At 40.6% G+C, this 15,448-nt stretch overlaps 1 protein-coding gene across 3 annotated transcripts in view; it reads right to left on the reverse strand.

Annotated features, from left to right (window-relative positions):
• PTPN3 (protein tyrosine phosphatase, non-receptor type 3) overlaps window positions 1–15,448 on the reverse strand; it is a 190,129-nt gene that overhangs the window by 154,128 nt on the left and 20,553 nt on the right. For 2 of the 3 annotated variants that reach the window (XM_014938685.1, XM_014938684.1), the window contains exon 2: window positions 11,709–11,798. In XM_014938685.1, coding sequence (XP_014794171.1) covers window positions 11,709–11,798 — 90 coding nt within the window. Of the gene's footprint in view, window positions 1–11,708; window positions 11,811–15,448 lie in introns of those variants that run through there. The other variant, XM_014938683.1, reaches the window with a different exon arrangement.

Below are 15,448 nucleotides of genomic sequence, written 5' to 3' on the forward strand. Positions count from 1 at the left end.
AGAGGAGTCGCTTTTGCCAGGAAGCTTATCCTCTCAAGATTCCAGTTTCATGAATCAGAATTCTGTTTAACTCATTTTATCTGACACAAAACACAGCAGATATATTCTGTGCAGAGAAGTAACAGTGGAAAAAGGAGCAAGCGTCTTTCTGGAGGGAAGAAGCTGGTATATCAACTCCAATTTGATAGCTGTCTTTCCTTCACACTCACAGAGCTTGCCAAGTAGATGCACTACGCTGTCAGTTTTTAGCCTTCTTCGTCTTCCTTATCACTACTAGGAATTAACCCTCATACTTAGTAAACACCTGCACCCCAGTTGAGGAAAGGGCTATGGCTATGGGGCAGTGGGAAGAATTTGTGAGAGTTTTGTGATGGTGCTGATGTGTTTTCAGCAGATGTGGGGCCGTACTTGATTTAACAGTGCCTTGCAGATCTGTTTTCCTCCCTTGGTTAAGCAGGATTTAAACTAGTAAAATGCATGGTGGCCACTTGTAAAAAATATATGGCATGAAAATGCCAAATTGTGTATCTGAGATTAAAAGAGCAGCCCTTCCTTTTCACCGATGGTGTGTGGTGCGTGCTGTTTGCTTATTCATCGCAGTAATTTGTAATACAGCCTGTGATACTTCTTTCCAGGTTTTCAATATTAGATTATCTGAGCATATAAACTCAAGCTGATGGAATGAGTCACCTGATAGATTGTTGCCTAGTGAAAAAAAGCACAGGCTTGTCATTATATTTGCCTACAAAGCACCACGCACACCTATGGGGCTGTAAAGATAATAAGCATGAACTTGATTACTGCTAATATGCTCTGTTTCAAGTCTCAGATACACAGTGTATTTCTTTTATATAATAACTTTTTGTTCATTTCCTAGAATTAACAAAATACTTCAGAGAAATTAATCTGATGAATAAAGTTTCATTGGCCTCATTAAAAATCCAGGCAATAATACCAGAAGAGCAATAAAAGTTATTGTTCAAAAAAAACACTGCAGGCCTGGGGCATTAAATGTGTCATCAGTTCCAGCTTAATGGAATCAAATACACTTAAGAAAATGGCATGTTCCAGTCTTAATAAGAGTGTACTTCAGATTGTTCAAATGCTTTTCTACTTTAGATATTACACCTATTTCTCGCTTTTCATAGAGCTGAAGAATAAGATTTCACTTTACACATGTACATTATACGTTCACAGCAAGAGCTAGGAGAGAGGGAACACTGCGATCTGTTCAGTTTCCACCACATATATCATGGTTTTGCCACAGAACTGCCAAGGGCAGGGCCTTCCCTCACCACCAGTGAGAGAAGCTGGCATTACAGGGGAGGAAAAAGCTAACAAGCGAGGTGGGGGGAAAAAACAGCAAACAAACTATGATCCTGAGATGTGGGAGGAACAAAGACAACTTGCCTGAGCCCGCCCACAACACATAAACAAATGCCACAGGCAAAATCCAGGAATGGCAGAGCAGAACCACAGTTTCCATAGTTTTCAGTCATAGAAGCCGTGACTACTAGCTATTAAAACAGGCTTAATGGCTGACAGCTTCCTGTCATCTCAGGTGGTTACAAAACAGCAGGGATGCAGGCCCTGCCGGCCCGTCCTGTGTCATGACCACGGCAGATGTCACCCTGCGCGCCTGGGCAACGCCGCAGCTCCAGAGCACTCATGGTCCCTGGCTGCTCCCGAGGGTCATCCCCATGGAGAGCACAGCACCTCCTGCAGAAACACCCTTTCCCCCCCCCGGGTGATTTCTCTTTAAGGAAGCATAACAAAATTGCCCAATATCGCTTTCTCTCGAGTGTGAACTACTGCATCTAGGAAGGTTGGGTAGCTCCTTCCTGCAAGACTATAATGAGAGGAAAGGACCTGTCCTCATTTATTTAATAAGTAAAATAAAATTGAATGAAAATGAAAAATACTCTTAATGAAAGGTGGTTTTTGTTTGGTTGGTTTTTTGTTTTGTTTTTTTTTTTTTAAAGAAAGCAAAATCCAAATAAGGAGTAGTATCCTAAATAATTCTGATAAGCTTCAAAACTTCCACTCAATGTTGAAGGAAAAGAGTTAATGAAAACATTTCTGAAGCCAGAGAGATTTCTGTACTTATTAATGGGGAAAGTTCAAAAGATTAATCATACAGATTCTTTGACATTTCATTTTGCAAAACCATAACCCTGATAAGAAAAATGTTTTGGCAAGAGTACTCTGACTGTTGAATAGATGATGGTTACTCTGGAAGAGGGAACAAGAGCTAGCTTGTTGAAATGGCACTGCAAATGCAGAAGAAAAGCAGGTTTTACTCAGCACTAGTTCTAGACACTTCTGTAGATGCTTGTCTTTCTTACAGATACGAATGAAGTGGGAGCTTGTAGTCCAAGTTCTTGGACTACCTCTGACACAGCACCAGCAAGGTGGGTTTGTATTTCCACCCATGATTCTGCAAGGGATTAGCTATTAATAAAGATTTAACTAAGCTCTGCTTTGCCTTTACAGTTGCAATATTAATAATAGCCACTCGTCTTGTAGATCTGTTGTATTTCCTCCACAGCAAGTCTGCAGTAGTGAATATAGCTCTAGGTTCTTTCTATACTACTGAAATTCACTTCGTTGTGATTTTCTGAATCTTTCTCTCTATTGTCATTAAAAAGAAAAATGAAAAAGTGTTTCTTCTATTCAGGCTCTGCTGTCACTTTCCATGCCCACCGTATATTATCTGCCTCCTCATTATCTGGACCACAACAGTAAAAGTACTGAATGAAGCACAGACAAAACCCCTGGAGCTAACTTAGAATACTTGATGTTGCATGTTGCCTAACTAGCCAGCTTCCCTTTGCAATCAGATTTTTATTTGATACCATGGCTGGAAATCTTGAAATTGCTTTTGTTTCTGACCTTACTTATACTTCTTTCTCATTTATGCACTTCTATCACCTCTAGAAGCTTTTAGCATTATTTCCTTTGTCTTAATTCCACAAATATTCATGCTTTAGCTCGCATGATGTCTGAGGTTTTTAGAAAAGACTAAGGTTTCAGGACAACCCACAGACTTCCAATGGTATAATAAACCCTTTTTAGTAACAACCCATGAAGCTTGCATCAGTATGGAAATTTTTGGTTGATAGCTTTCCCCGCCCCCCCCCAGGTAGGAGGTACCTCAAACTTCAGGACAACTTCATTTCTGGCCTAATAAAGCCTTCCCAGTGCTATTAGCTCTACCCCAAACTCCATCCCTGTGTCTTTTCAGTGTGGGAAGGAGGGCAGAGGGGATGCGCATCCGTTACCTTCACGGCAACACCAAAGAAGCTGCAGGGACTTTATCCACAGGTGGGTTGGAAAGAGGCCAGGTACAGTACGTGGAAGCCAAGAGAAATGCATATGGCAATCTTGGTCTTTTAAGCTGCTGTGTTCTGATAATATGACACCAAACAAAACAACAGAAAACAACATCAGATTTGACCTTCTCTGGTTCTCAACAAAACAAGCATATTATCAAGGAGGTTTTTGGCTTTCATCTCTCTTCCATCTGACATGTGCCTCCCCAGTAAACGTTTTACAAATCCCAGTGGTTTCTGTGGAGCAGAAACAAATGTTACAACAAACATCCAAAGGAAAAGGTTTGGGTTTTGGTGTGTTGGGGTTTTTTTTTGGTTTTTGTTTGTTTGTTTTTTTGTTTTGTTTTTTTTTTAAATCCCCTCTTTATTCTTTTGTCCAGAAATGACAAAATTGGTTCCCAACTTGGAACATAATTGTTTATGACAATAAATCAGTTGACTTCACTGCTGCTGTGCCATCCAAAATGACTTTGTAATCTGGAAAAAAATAATTGTGCTGAGGAGAAAGGGAGCAATGGCCATTTCCCAGGCTTTTTTGACCTTCTGAGCAAGAACTGGAACTTGCCTAGTGGTTTAGATGCTAATCTGTCTACCCAGTGTGTGGGTGTGCTCTGAGTCACAGCCAACATGTGCACTCACTTCTAAAACTGGGCTTCCTAAATATTTTTGTAAGGGTAACTTTTGTTTAACTTTCATTTGGCAGAGTCCCACATTGGGAATGGTCAAAAACTCAGGAAGGACCATATGTTGTGTATGGAGCTGCTAAGAACAAATCTGAAAGTTTTCTCTCAAACTGAAGAGGAAAAGCTTCACCCTTCCCCCCCCAAATGAATTAAGATATTTCTTTCTTCTCACCCACTTGCCAGCAAACCACATCTGTCAGGCTTCAAGGGTGCAACAACAACTGTCTGTCCACAGCGAAGATAAATGTCTGAGTATTTTATTTTTTTTTTTACATTTGCTGTATTTATTTTTTCAATCCATGCCTAGTTACTAAAACTCAAGGGGCATTCTGCTGAGGACGTTCCAGGCAACTGTAACTGTGAACGTACTGAGCAAACAGGATGGAGTGGCCATATACAGGCAGCAGGCACCATAGAGATTTCTGCAAAGAGACATAATTTTTTTTTTTTTTATTGTTCTGCTTATTACATAACTGGGAACATGGATAATGAACATGTTTCAGTCAAAGCATCACAGGTGTTACAAATTGCTTTCTTTCTCTCTTGGAGGCCCTGTTATTAACCCAGTTACTGCTGGTAATAATACCTGCTGCTCCACAAATAAGCCTGAAAAATGCACTGGGGCCAGATTCAATAAAGGGCTTAGGTGACTCAGTGCAAGTTGTTGTAATACCCCGTATTTAAGATCTCAGCCCTTTGAACAGAGTCTGAATCCTGAGCAATAGATCTATAAAGTGCACAAAGGGTGCTAGGTGCCTGCAATAACAACCCCAAGCAGCTTAGTGTGCACCTGCTTAGACCCGGCCAATAAAGCTGGGTGGGTGGATTGGATGGGGAAAGGAACCTTAAAACCCACCTGGCAGAGCTGTAAGGAGGTACTTGCATTTGGTTGGGATCTGCAGACTGGGTCACTTCCAAAATACAGGGTTTGGGGCTTTTTTTGGGGGGTGGTCCATTTTTTAATCTTTTTTCTTTTTTTTAAATCTTTCCTCCCCCTTCAGAGAACTGAACAGGCTTTATGCTTCCAATGTTCCTCCTTCAGCACGGTTGCCACACATTCATACAACACCCTGCTGCTAAAGCTGTAACCTGGGCAGTGGATGTCCTAAGCGTGGCTCCCTGCTTTGGCTGCACGCTGTGTGTGGGAGGGGGGCTTCAACGCTCCCCCTCTGTTCCCCTGAGATGATGCAATTAGCAGCTCTAAAGTAGGTCAGTGTGAGTGGGCTGGAGGGATACGCTCCTCATCCTCCAGCTGCAACTGTGCAGAAAACAACTCCAGATTCATTAGTCCGTAAAGAGAAAGAGCATATTAAGCAACCGAGTCGTGTTTCCTCATGCTCAGGACACTCACCTGGCATGAGGGCAACTGGGTTTCTGGCCCTTGTCTATGCTTGATTTTCTGTGTTTTAACCAGCAGCGGTTGTATGTGAGCTACAAGGAAAAGAGGTCCCAGCAGGGGAACTGGAGCTCAGGCCTGTCCAGCTCTGCTGGGATGGAGTGCCACAACCACCACCAGGCTGGTGGCATGGGTGGAGTGGGGCTGCCTGTTGACAGAGTAACTTCTCTCCTGCTGGCCAGGAGTTCTCTCAAGCAACTGAACAGATTTGAACGTAAATATATCTGGGTTCAATACAATAATGTTCAAATACATTTAGGATCAAATATATTTGAATATTGCCTATTCAAATAAGGAATAAAAATTTCCAAGTCCTCCAAGTCAATAATCAGGTGACCATGCAGTGTTTGGGCAGAGGAGAGGAATTTTGCATTTCGGGGGCAAACAGCAGCAACCACTGCATGCAATAAGATGAGAAATAGGTCCCTGAAAGCTGAGTGTGCTCTGAGGATACTTGTGGGACCATCCCTACAGTAGGCTTAGTTAGGTGTACACACAAAGCAAGCCTTCAATTGTTCACTGAACTCTGCCAAGATTGGGACAACTCAGGACATGCACAGAAGTACAGCTCCAAGCTCCTGGTAAACTTCAGAGCAAATAAATCCTTGAACTTAATCACCACCAGCTTTGCTGGGATTTTAGTCTTAAACGCCTCAGTTGGGTCAAGTCCCAGATCAGAAAACCTTGTATGGATTTGACACCTAGCTCCATTTTTTATGAGCAGCAATAGATAGATAGAGCCCCCTGCAGACTGCAGTGCCCTGAACTACACCATCCCTCTGGAAGGAAACACCACGCAAGGTTTTGCTTCCAGTTACCCCATTACAACTTTGTCTTGGTAGTGATGCAGTGGACAGCATAACTGGCCCAAAAATATGATAGCAGAATTGGGTTTCTTTTTTAGAGGCAAGGCCATGCTATAGGATGGTGAGGACAAACACAAGTAAGCAGACCCCTTTCTACCAACAGCTCCCTGTGGCCAATGCCACATTATTTCTTGGAAGTCCAGTGCAGCAGAAACCTCACAGATGTGATGGAGAAAAACTCTCCAAAGAGTCAGAAAACTTTCCAGATCCAGCAGCTCAGTGGACCATAGATGTACGTGCCTTTGAGAAGCAGAGCATATGCTGAGCAGTATAGAAAAGGTATTCCAAGTCCTTTTTAAACTTCTTTCTGCTGTTTTCTTCCTCAATGTTGTTTCCCTTCCTTGCAAAGCTAGTCAGGGCCAGCCACTCACTGTCCCTCAGAGCCCATCTTCCTGCACCGGGAGCTGAACGTCTCCAGCTGCTGGTAGCATTCCCACCCACGTTACCACAGCAGCAGGAACAGCAAAACATTAAACACAAGGATGCCGTGTGGGCAACGTCCCTGCGTCCTTCGGGTTCATGAGCAGCCTTTATGCAGCTGCCAGGCTCTTGGAGGAGCCTGCAGAGATTGGGTGTTTGCTCCAGCTCCTTTTCCAACTGAGCCTGGCACATTTCTGGGACAACTAAGATCATCTGTCTGCAAAACAAGCAGCCAGCACTGGTTATACCCACTTTATGTGTTTTTTAGGGAAGCATTTTAGTGGCCCGTCTATTCAGAGTGATCATAACTTAAACAGTTTCCCCAAATATGCTTCTCAGGAACCTCTGACTGGTACAATCGTCCTTCTTCTATTTCTACCTGGGCTCCACCTTTGTGTTGCATAAGCCTTTCTTCCAGAGATAAATCAACAGAGAGGAGTTCACATGGAAATATCTTTCACTGTGGTGTTGAAGCGAGGAGCATGTGAACAGCATGTGTATTACTTTTGGCTTGTTTTCAGTTTATTTTTTCTTCCTTTGAACACATCTGATCTTCAAAAACTAAGGAAGTGATATAGACTTCATTTCCTATTAGCTGACTACAGCTATAGATTGGATTGACATACACTGATGTGTTAATTTGGCAAGTTACCAAAAAATCAGAGCCAAAAGAGCTGACAGTCAGGCAGCACAGTTCCCTGGAAAACATATTTCTTTCTATAAATCTTCTGTTTTGACAATATGACAGCTCTGTTCAAGATCAGTAACTGTATTGGGACAGTATATCTTGATTTCTCCAAGACACTCAGCTTACCTCTGCATGACATTTTGATTTTAAATGCTCATTAACTGAAATTTACAGGATGTGCATTAGATTAAAAATTGATTCCCTGGTAGATCTGTAAAAGGTAGCTGCCCAGAAGGAGGTGACTGGGGCTGTTTTTCTTGTGGTCCACCTTGGACCAGTTCTTAGTCTCACATGATTTAATATGTCAATCCACAATCCAAACAACAAAATAATAACCTGAAGTCTTTACTGGCACATTTGGTAGGTGATTCAGAAAAGTCAGTGAGGTCATTTTACAGGGTATCACTCCGGCTTTAAGGATAATAATTTGTTTAAATGGTCAAAATCTAAAAAAAGTGTGTTCTGAAATGGTCAAACAAAAGATTTTAGATTTGAAAATAGAGAAATGAGGCTGGGGATGAGCAAATATCTGGGAAAACTGTTGCAGAGAAGGACTTGTTAAAGACTCCTCCTAGAGGAGGACCACATTTTTGTCTCCTTAAGACATCTAGAGAACAGGGACCTCACACATTTTCACATCAGCACACACATAATACCACAACACTAAAGCAATGACAATGAAATATATTAATTTTAGAATGCTTTCTCAAATCTGAAGTCTAAATAAGTCACCCTGAAAGTGTATGTTTGACATTTCATGGCTGGGAAAATTAGACACTCAAAACCAAGTAAACAAACAAACAAAACCCCCTGACACCAAACACAAATCTTTTTGGGTTGAAATTCCCTTGCTTGGTTTCAACTTAAAAGTGATTCACTTTTGGAAAGATTGAAAAAAGTAATTGCAGTAGTTACTAATTGTGTGACAGATAATTAAGGTATGGGCACAAAAGTTCTTCATACTTTAAAAAAAAGTTGGTCAGACTAATTTTGTTCCGTCTAAAGTTACTTTCCCCCCTGCTCCACTCTTTCTTTTTTCTTTTTTTTTGGTAAAGGCTTAGAATATTGTGTTTTTATCATATGGTCTTCTGGAGTTATAAAAAAAATATATCATAAAAAATATAAAATATTTTTTATATAAAATATATCATAAAAATATATCATAAATATATATGAGCTCTGGGAATATAAAAATATTGCCAAAAGGAGCAGACTAACAGAAGATATTCAAAATATATGAAAAAATATGAAACCCTTATTAAAATAAACAATAACACAGAGGGAGAAGTGCAAAAAGCTTCTCTTATTTTCCTTTGAAATTCACATTTGCAAGCAGCTATTTAGAAATATCTAGGACTATGTCACATAGCTGAGACTCCTGTTTATCACTATTCCAGAAGAAACTGTACGTATTAGATACATTTTGCTCTCTAAGAGGAGTAAAATCCATAGTAATGGCTAATTTAGTATATTTTCCTTTGAAAACCGCCTCTGCTGAGAGGGGATTTTCAAATGGCTTTGAAAAAGTTGATGAGGAAGGTGGTGTGCTGAGCCTGGTTAGGTAGCTGCACCCATATGCGATACATACACATCCCAAAACATGGTTTTGACAATAAATAGTTTTTTGAGACAGAAAAAAAACCCAAAACCGCACAGTAGCAAGACATGGTGGGATCTTAACCTTTACGCTGTTGTTTTGAGACATTTTATCTTCCTGGTCTAGTCATATCTGTCATGAGGCAAACTATCTATCCTATCTCTCTATCCTGGAGAGATACCTGACACTAGACATTAGTAATCAGTAGTTTGCCCCAAACCACAGCAAACCCCAGCTAATATTCACAAGAAAAGAGCAGTATTCATCTGTGGAGTGAATACCCTGGAACTACAGCACTGGACCCTCAAGGACCGAAGAAAAACATGTCCCATGACTAGCTGTGGGCTGTTTTTCAATGTTGTAACCATCTTGGTGTCTTGGAGGACAAAAAACCCCACCCATAAATCTTAGTTTTTCCTTGAAAGACATTTAGAGATACAAATGACATTAAGCAGAAGACACATGGAAACGTGTTGTCATGGACAGAGCAACCATAGGTTCAGGAAGTTTCAAGTTTCTTGATGACTTCACATAAGAACAGATACAAAGTCAACCTCTCCCAACAAGTAGTTGCAGATTCCCAAAGATGTGCCATACTTAGCAATAAAGGATTTCTTAAAAGACTTAGGTTTTTTTATTTGTAAGCTGAAATCTGCAGTGCATTGACCTTTTGGACCAGTCTAAGAAAGCACTTAGTTTTGAGCTGAAATACATCACCTGTTGGGGCACAAATTGACTCTTTACAGCTAGAATGGGCCCATTCAGTGCTCGATTTGTCATTTTAATGTCAGATACATGCACTACCTTTTCCTGGCAAGTGCCTAATACTGTAAATGCAACAGACTGGTCCTCCCAAAGGTCTTTTCTTCAGTCCATGGGCTTTGGGAGGGGGGGTGTGGGGTGTCACTGCTGATTCAAGCCACTAGAAAGTGTAATTAGAGGATGCAGCTCATCCATCGTGAGGTATTACTGCTCTTCCTTCCTCCTATGGATTTATTTCCTTTGGGTTTGATTTGATTTTTCCATGCAAATTTTTCAGCCTCTCCAGCGCAGCATGGCACATTTCTGCAAAACTGAGGGCTGAACTGGGATTGAGAAATCTCCCTTTCTCTCTTACACAAAACAATGACATGCAGTGTAAAGTTACATCTCATATACAAAACTGAGCAATTTGAGAGCTCCAGTTACCTTTTATATCTTCCATAAGAGGCAACTGGATGATTTTAGCCCAGTATGATACTTGTTTTCTTTTTAGCAATAAAGTGAATAACAGAAAAGGAAACAAAAAATATCAGTCCATGAAAAAGAAAAATGCTCACTTATATTGTTTAGGTTACAACAAATCTAAAAATAAATTATTGTCATCCTGCTTTCTAAAAAGCTTTAATAGAACATTAGTCAGCAGAAAGGAAAACATCACTGTTTTTTTTTATAGCACATTAGATATTATAACTCCAGGTTAACTTCAGTTAAACTCTGTTAGAGTCAGCTGGTTATGAGCGGGCTGGCTCCTAAGTCAGTGCAGCAGGACAGTGTACCTAAGGAAGATTTTCAGCTTTCTGTCACCTTTTGGGTATGGGACTTTGTAGGGAGTAGAAAACAAGACAAAATAGAAAACATCTCTCCACGGGTAAGCTACATCTTTGCTGACATCCCTGCTCTATTCCTCTCTTGATAACCAATATAAAGCCCAGAATAAAGCGACATTTTAATGTCCAGAACAAAGATGATCCTTCCATCTGGAGTAAGTTTTAAAAAACATTCTCCTGAAGTTGCCAAAACAAGCCCAGCCGTTCACAAGGCAAAATTTCTTGAGTTCAAAGAGAGAAGGTTTTTTTTTGCATTGAACTTTGTTCTGGCAGTGTACTGAAGTGGCTTCAGGATATACTAGTTCCGTTTCTACCTTTGCTTAGTATTTCATTCAGACAAGTCCAGTCCAGACTTAGTTACCCGACTTCATTGTAGTCAGCTACTTTTCTACTTTTCTGTCATATTCGTCTTTGGCATGCTAGAAATCTGAGTCAGTGTTTTTTCAGAAATCTTTTAAAGCATTCCCAATAACTTTTAAAGCCAACATTTACAGATTGTGGTGGTGTTTTTTTCCCCCTTTCTTGTGTGTGTTACAGTTTCTAGTAATAAAAATAAAATTTCTGGTTAGCAAAGAAGTTCTGTGACAGCTTCCATTGGGGAAAGAGGGATAGATTCGGGAATATTAGCACTGTACCGAAACTCTCAGCTGACATTTGGATAAAACATTACAAAGCTTGCTGATGCCTTAGGAAAAAGAGGCTTTGCATTGTCAGAAAGAAAGATGTTGGTTTTAATCATACTTTGTCTTTCTAGAAAATGCTTTCACAGCACTCCAGTCTGCCACTCAAGTTACTAAATCAAAGCTCATTGTTCACATTCTCCGCCACACAAGCAGCCCCACGCCACAGCACTTTGCAAATACAAGTGGAAAGTCAAAGATTAAAGCAAGTTTCCTCAAGATGCTTTTATATCAGAGTTCTTCATATAAGCATCCTTTCTTTCGCTTGTAAGTACACTAATCATATTTCAATTGCATGACTACAATATAAAGTTAATAACTTCCTTATTTCCTTATTTTAGCATTTCCCCTCTACTCCCTCTGTTGTTTCAATTATACTAGCTAGATCATTTCTTTCATTTCCTTTCTCCAGTGTCCTGTTTTCATTTCTTATACAAAATCATATTTGGTCACTTACACTTTTCTTGAGGATAAGCACACGACAGCAGCATCTCTTGCTCCACCATGGTGCTGTCTGTTGGAGAGGTCAGTGGTCTTCTGAATAACGCTGTAAGAAAATATTTTGGAAAGGTAAGCTCACTCATGCAGGCTTCTGATCTTCTCCAGTACTCTTGGCTTCTGTGTGTTGTCACATGTTATCCTCCCTCCTGAGAAACCTGTGAAACAGGTCTGGCAACACACATCTTGTGTGTCAGAAGAGCTTTAATTGATTCATTGCAACAGGTACCCACCCTCATTAAAAAAAAAAAAAAGGTGTTGAAAGGAGTAGTCTCTTAGCGCCTCATTTGAAATTACAGAACCTACAAAATGTCACAGCTGGTGCGCTTTAAAGGGAAACTACTTGCTGGGTTTGCGAATATACAGGAAATAATTTAAAATCAATCTTACATGCCAAATAAACCACAGCTAGCGGTGTAATTCGGATGCTTGAGTGCTGTGGGAGAGCAGGAATCCTTCCGCTGTGCACCAACGTGCCAAGGGCTGCCACTGAGTCTCCCCAAGGCACAATTTCTTGTGGGACAAACCAGCTCCACATCTCTGCTACAGAGGCCTATGTCTCTCTAAACAGGAACTGATTGCTACTGATGTGAACAAACTGTGTGGACCTGATTTCTGAGCAATGCATCCACAGGAACACGAGGTTAATAGTGCAGAGGGGATTCCTCCATGCAGCAACCCCCATTTACCCATCCAGGGCCCAATGAAGGGTCCCCAGCACTGCCCTACAAGCTCCTTGCAGCTCAGATACCATTTATCTGTTACCCCACCACCACCTGTGACCAAGAGGGGTTGCAGGTGGGCCCTCATTAAGACCTGTATCAATTTCACATCAGGTTGCACCTTGTAGTACCCCCAGAGCAGTTTCCCACTGCTGTTTCTCTTGCAAGCTGGTGGTACCATCATCAAGTGCAAGTGAGGCTGTGGTTAGCAGGGAACCAGGAGCAGGAGACGCGGGATTTATGCCTGACTGCCTCTAATTTGCCCTGTCACCTTGGGCAAATTGCTTTACCTCTTGGTGTTTCTGTTTCCCCATCTCTAACACGTGCATAATTATAGTTCCCTTTCTTTGGAAAATGCTTTGAAATCTATGTACAAAATGTAGCATGAAAGAGGAAGCTATCATTATTGCACACTTGTAAAATATTGGAATGAGGCTGACAATAAGCAGCAAGCATTTGAGATTTCATGCATGTGAAGCGTTGTGTTTTAAGAGGAACACGACCTTATTGTAATAACAATTTAAACAAAAAAAAAAAAAGTCCTACAGAATTTGGCAAAAGTTCAGTTGCTGTTTTCACGGTGGAATGCTGAGAGAAAAATCTAAATCAGTTCTCACTTCTAGGAACATTACGCCCTCTTGGAAACAGCAAGTCCATCAGAGGTCCCTCGGTGGAAAATGACATAATATGGCAATTTCCTGCTTTTCTCTCACCTGGGTAAATAAAAATGTCACATTTTGAAGCCTGTGAGTACTTACATTATACTGAATAGGTCCAAATGCTCTTTCTCTTTCTTTCTTCTTGAAAACTAAAACTCAACAAAGCTTACAAAGATTGGGGTTTTTTTTGTCACGTAGGTAAAATCAAACAGGTTGATGCAACTTGGTGTTTTCCAGAAGCTGAGTTCACTCACATGGGAACCTTGTACTCATTTTAATACTGCTGCTCATTGAGGGGCCTTCTTCAATGAGGAGGATTGTAATGGCATGACAATGAATTAATTTTCACCTGGAGTTTGGAGCAAATCGTTTTCACCAGCTCTACTGGGGAGGAGAGCAGCTGCTGGGCTGTGAGAAATGCAGGAAGGAGCTGCCTTGGCTTCCCTGACTCTGCTTCTGCTGCCATAAGCCATAATCCACGCACTTTCGCTCTATCCTGAAGACATTTCAAGTGATGGCAACGCTCTTGAGATGATATACTGAGGAGCCATATAAGGTTGAAAACTAAGACAAACTTGCAAATGTTTTCAAGAATTATATTGTCTGTGTTGTCTGTGAAGAAGCAGTTCTCAATAGAAACTTGTTTATCCACTTGCTTTAGACTAAAATCCTAAGTAATTCTTAACATGGGCAGTAGCCCAGAGATTAAGCTGGGCAATGCTGAATTGAAGATAAGTGGTTGTGGAGAAATAGCTTTTTGTGACATGCCCTTTGATTGCACATTAATACCGGCCCATTCTGAAAGCTTACCTGAGTCTTGAAACATAATTCTTTACATGACTTAACATGGCCAGCCAGGTTTATTACAGACCAGGAGAATGGTAAATGTATAACCTACTTGTTTCTTACTCCATAACCCATTAACTTCAGAGCCATGTTCTAAGATGTCCTAAGGTTACTGCACTGACGATTTATAGTAAGAAGTGAATCACTTGCTTTAAGCTCAGAAACCCTTGGAAGTACATTTGCAGAAGGGTGTGCATTTATTTGTATTGTCTGAATACATACAGTTGCAGTGGGTGACTTCTCAATAATGACATTCTTAGGACATTAGCAAACTCATGCTGGGTATCTGATTATCATGGTCTGATTTCAATTTCCGTGGAAAGGACTGTTACAGAAAAAAGAAAGGCTTCTTCACTGATTTTTTTTTTTTTCTTGTAGAGAGAGAGGATAAAAATTGCAAACAATTCCTTTAAAAAATTGTTCTGTATTTAGTTGTAATTCTGCTTGTGGATGAAACAGGTCAAGAATTAAAGCTGTTACACAGCCTTTGGAAATGTAAGGCACAGTGTGAGTTGATTCCCACTTTTTTCAGCAGAGAAGTGAAAAATAGCAATTGAGGCTGGGGGGGAAGGGGGGAAGTATGTGCTTGAGATAATGTTTGGATGAGTGAATGTATTTAGTTAAACATCAAATCCTTAAAATCTGAAAACCATCTAGTGAGCTAAGTAAACCAGTACTGCCAAATGCAGCAAAAACACTAGGAAGAGTCAAGTTTACATACAAAAGCATTCTGCTGTAATCATGAAATTAAAGTATGAAGTGATAGCAGCCATTTATGTCTTTGGACAGACTCCAAGCATTCAAACTGATGCATACATTTGTATGTGAGTTATTGCAGAGAGCGTTCAAATGACAAACATCCCATAATTGTGGTGCTTGATCTTCCAAGAAGCTCGTATCTATAATTATAATCATTGTCTGAAAAAACAGTGCAGGTTTACAGTAACTGTGCAACTGATACTTGTCTCCACTTCTGTCACTGAAGTGACAAAATAACCAAGTCATGCTCGCATCTGCTTCCTTATAATGCTACATTTGTCCTCACCCCAAGATCTGGCCATAACCTACAATTATGTGTCATTAGCTTTCTGTGGAACTGATCAAAGGTAGTCCAATTCCATGCTGATTTGGGAATATGCCAAAAGCCTGAGGGCGGACCCTAACTGTCATAAAATCAAGCAGGTTTAAGCAATTGTTTCTTTAAACAGCACAGGTTTCTCACTACAGGTAATAACTCTGTTACCCAGTGCAATGTGAAGATGAAATCCCTAATATATTGGTCCACGGAGGCATGTGATCGTGTCATCCAGACCATTTGGGTAATCTTTGCTTTTCTATTCAAACTGAATGACCCTAAAATGCTTAATTCAACAGAATAGCGTTTGTTTGAAAAAAACTGTCAGGTATGACTGCAAAGCATCTGCTGCTTGCACAAGTGCTACAGGACTGGGGCAAGGGGAGGAACTGAAGCC

Source organism: Calidris pugnax, unplaced genomic scaffold, assembly GCF_001431845.1.
Source record: "Calidris pugnax isolate Ruff unplaced genomic scaffold, ASM143184v1 scaffold13, whole genome shotgun sequence".
NCBI classification, from domain to species: domain Eukaryota; kingdom Metazoa; phylum Chordata; class Aves; order Charadriiformes; family Scolopacidae; genus Calidris; species Calidris pugnax.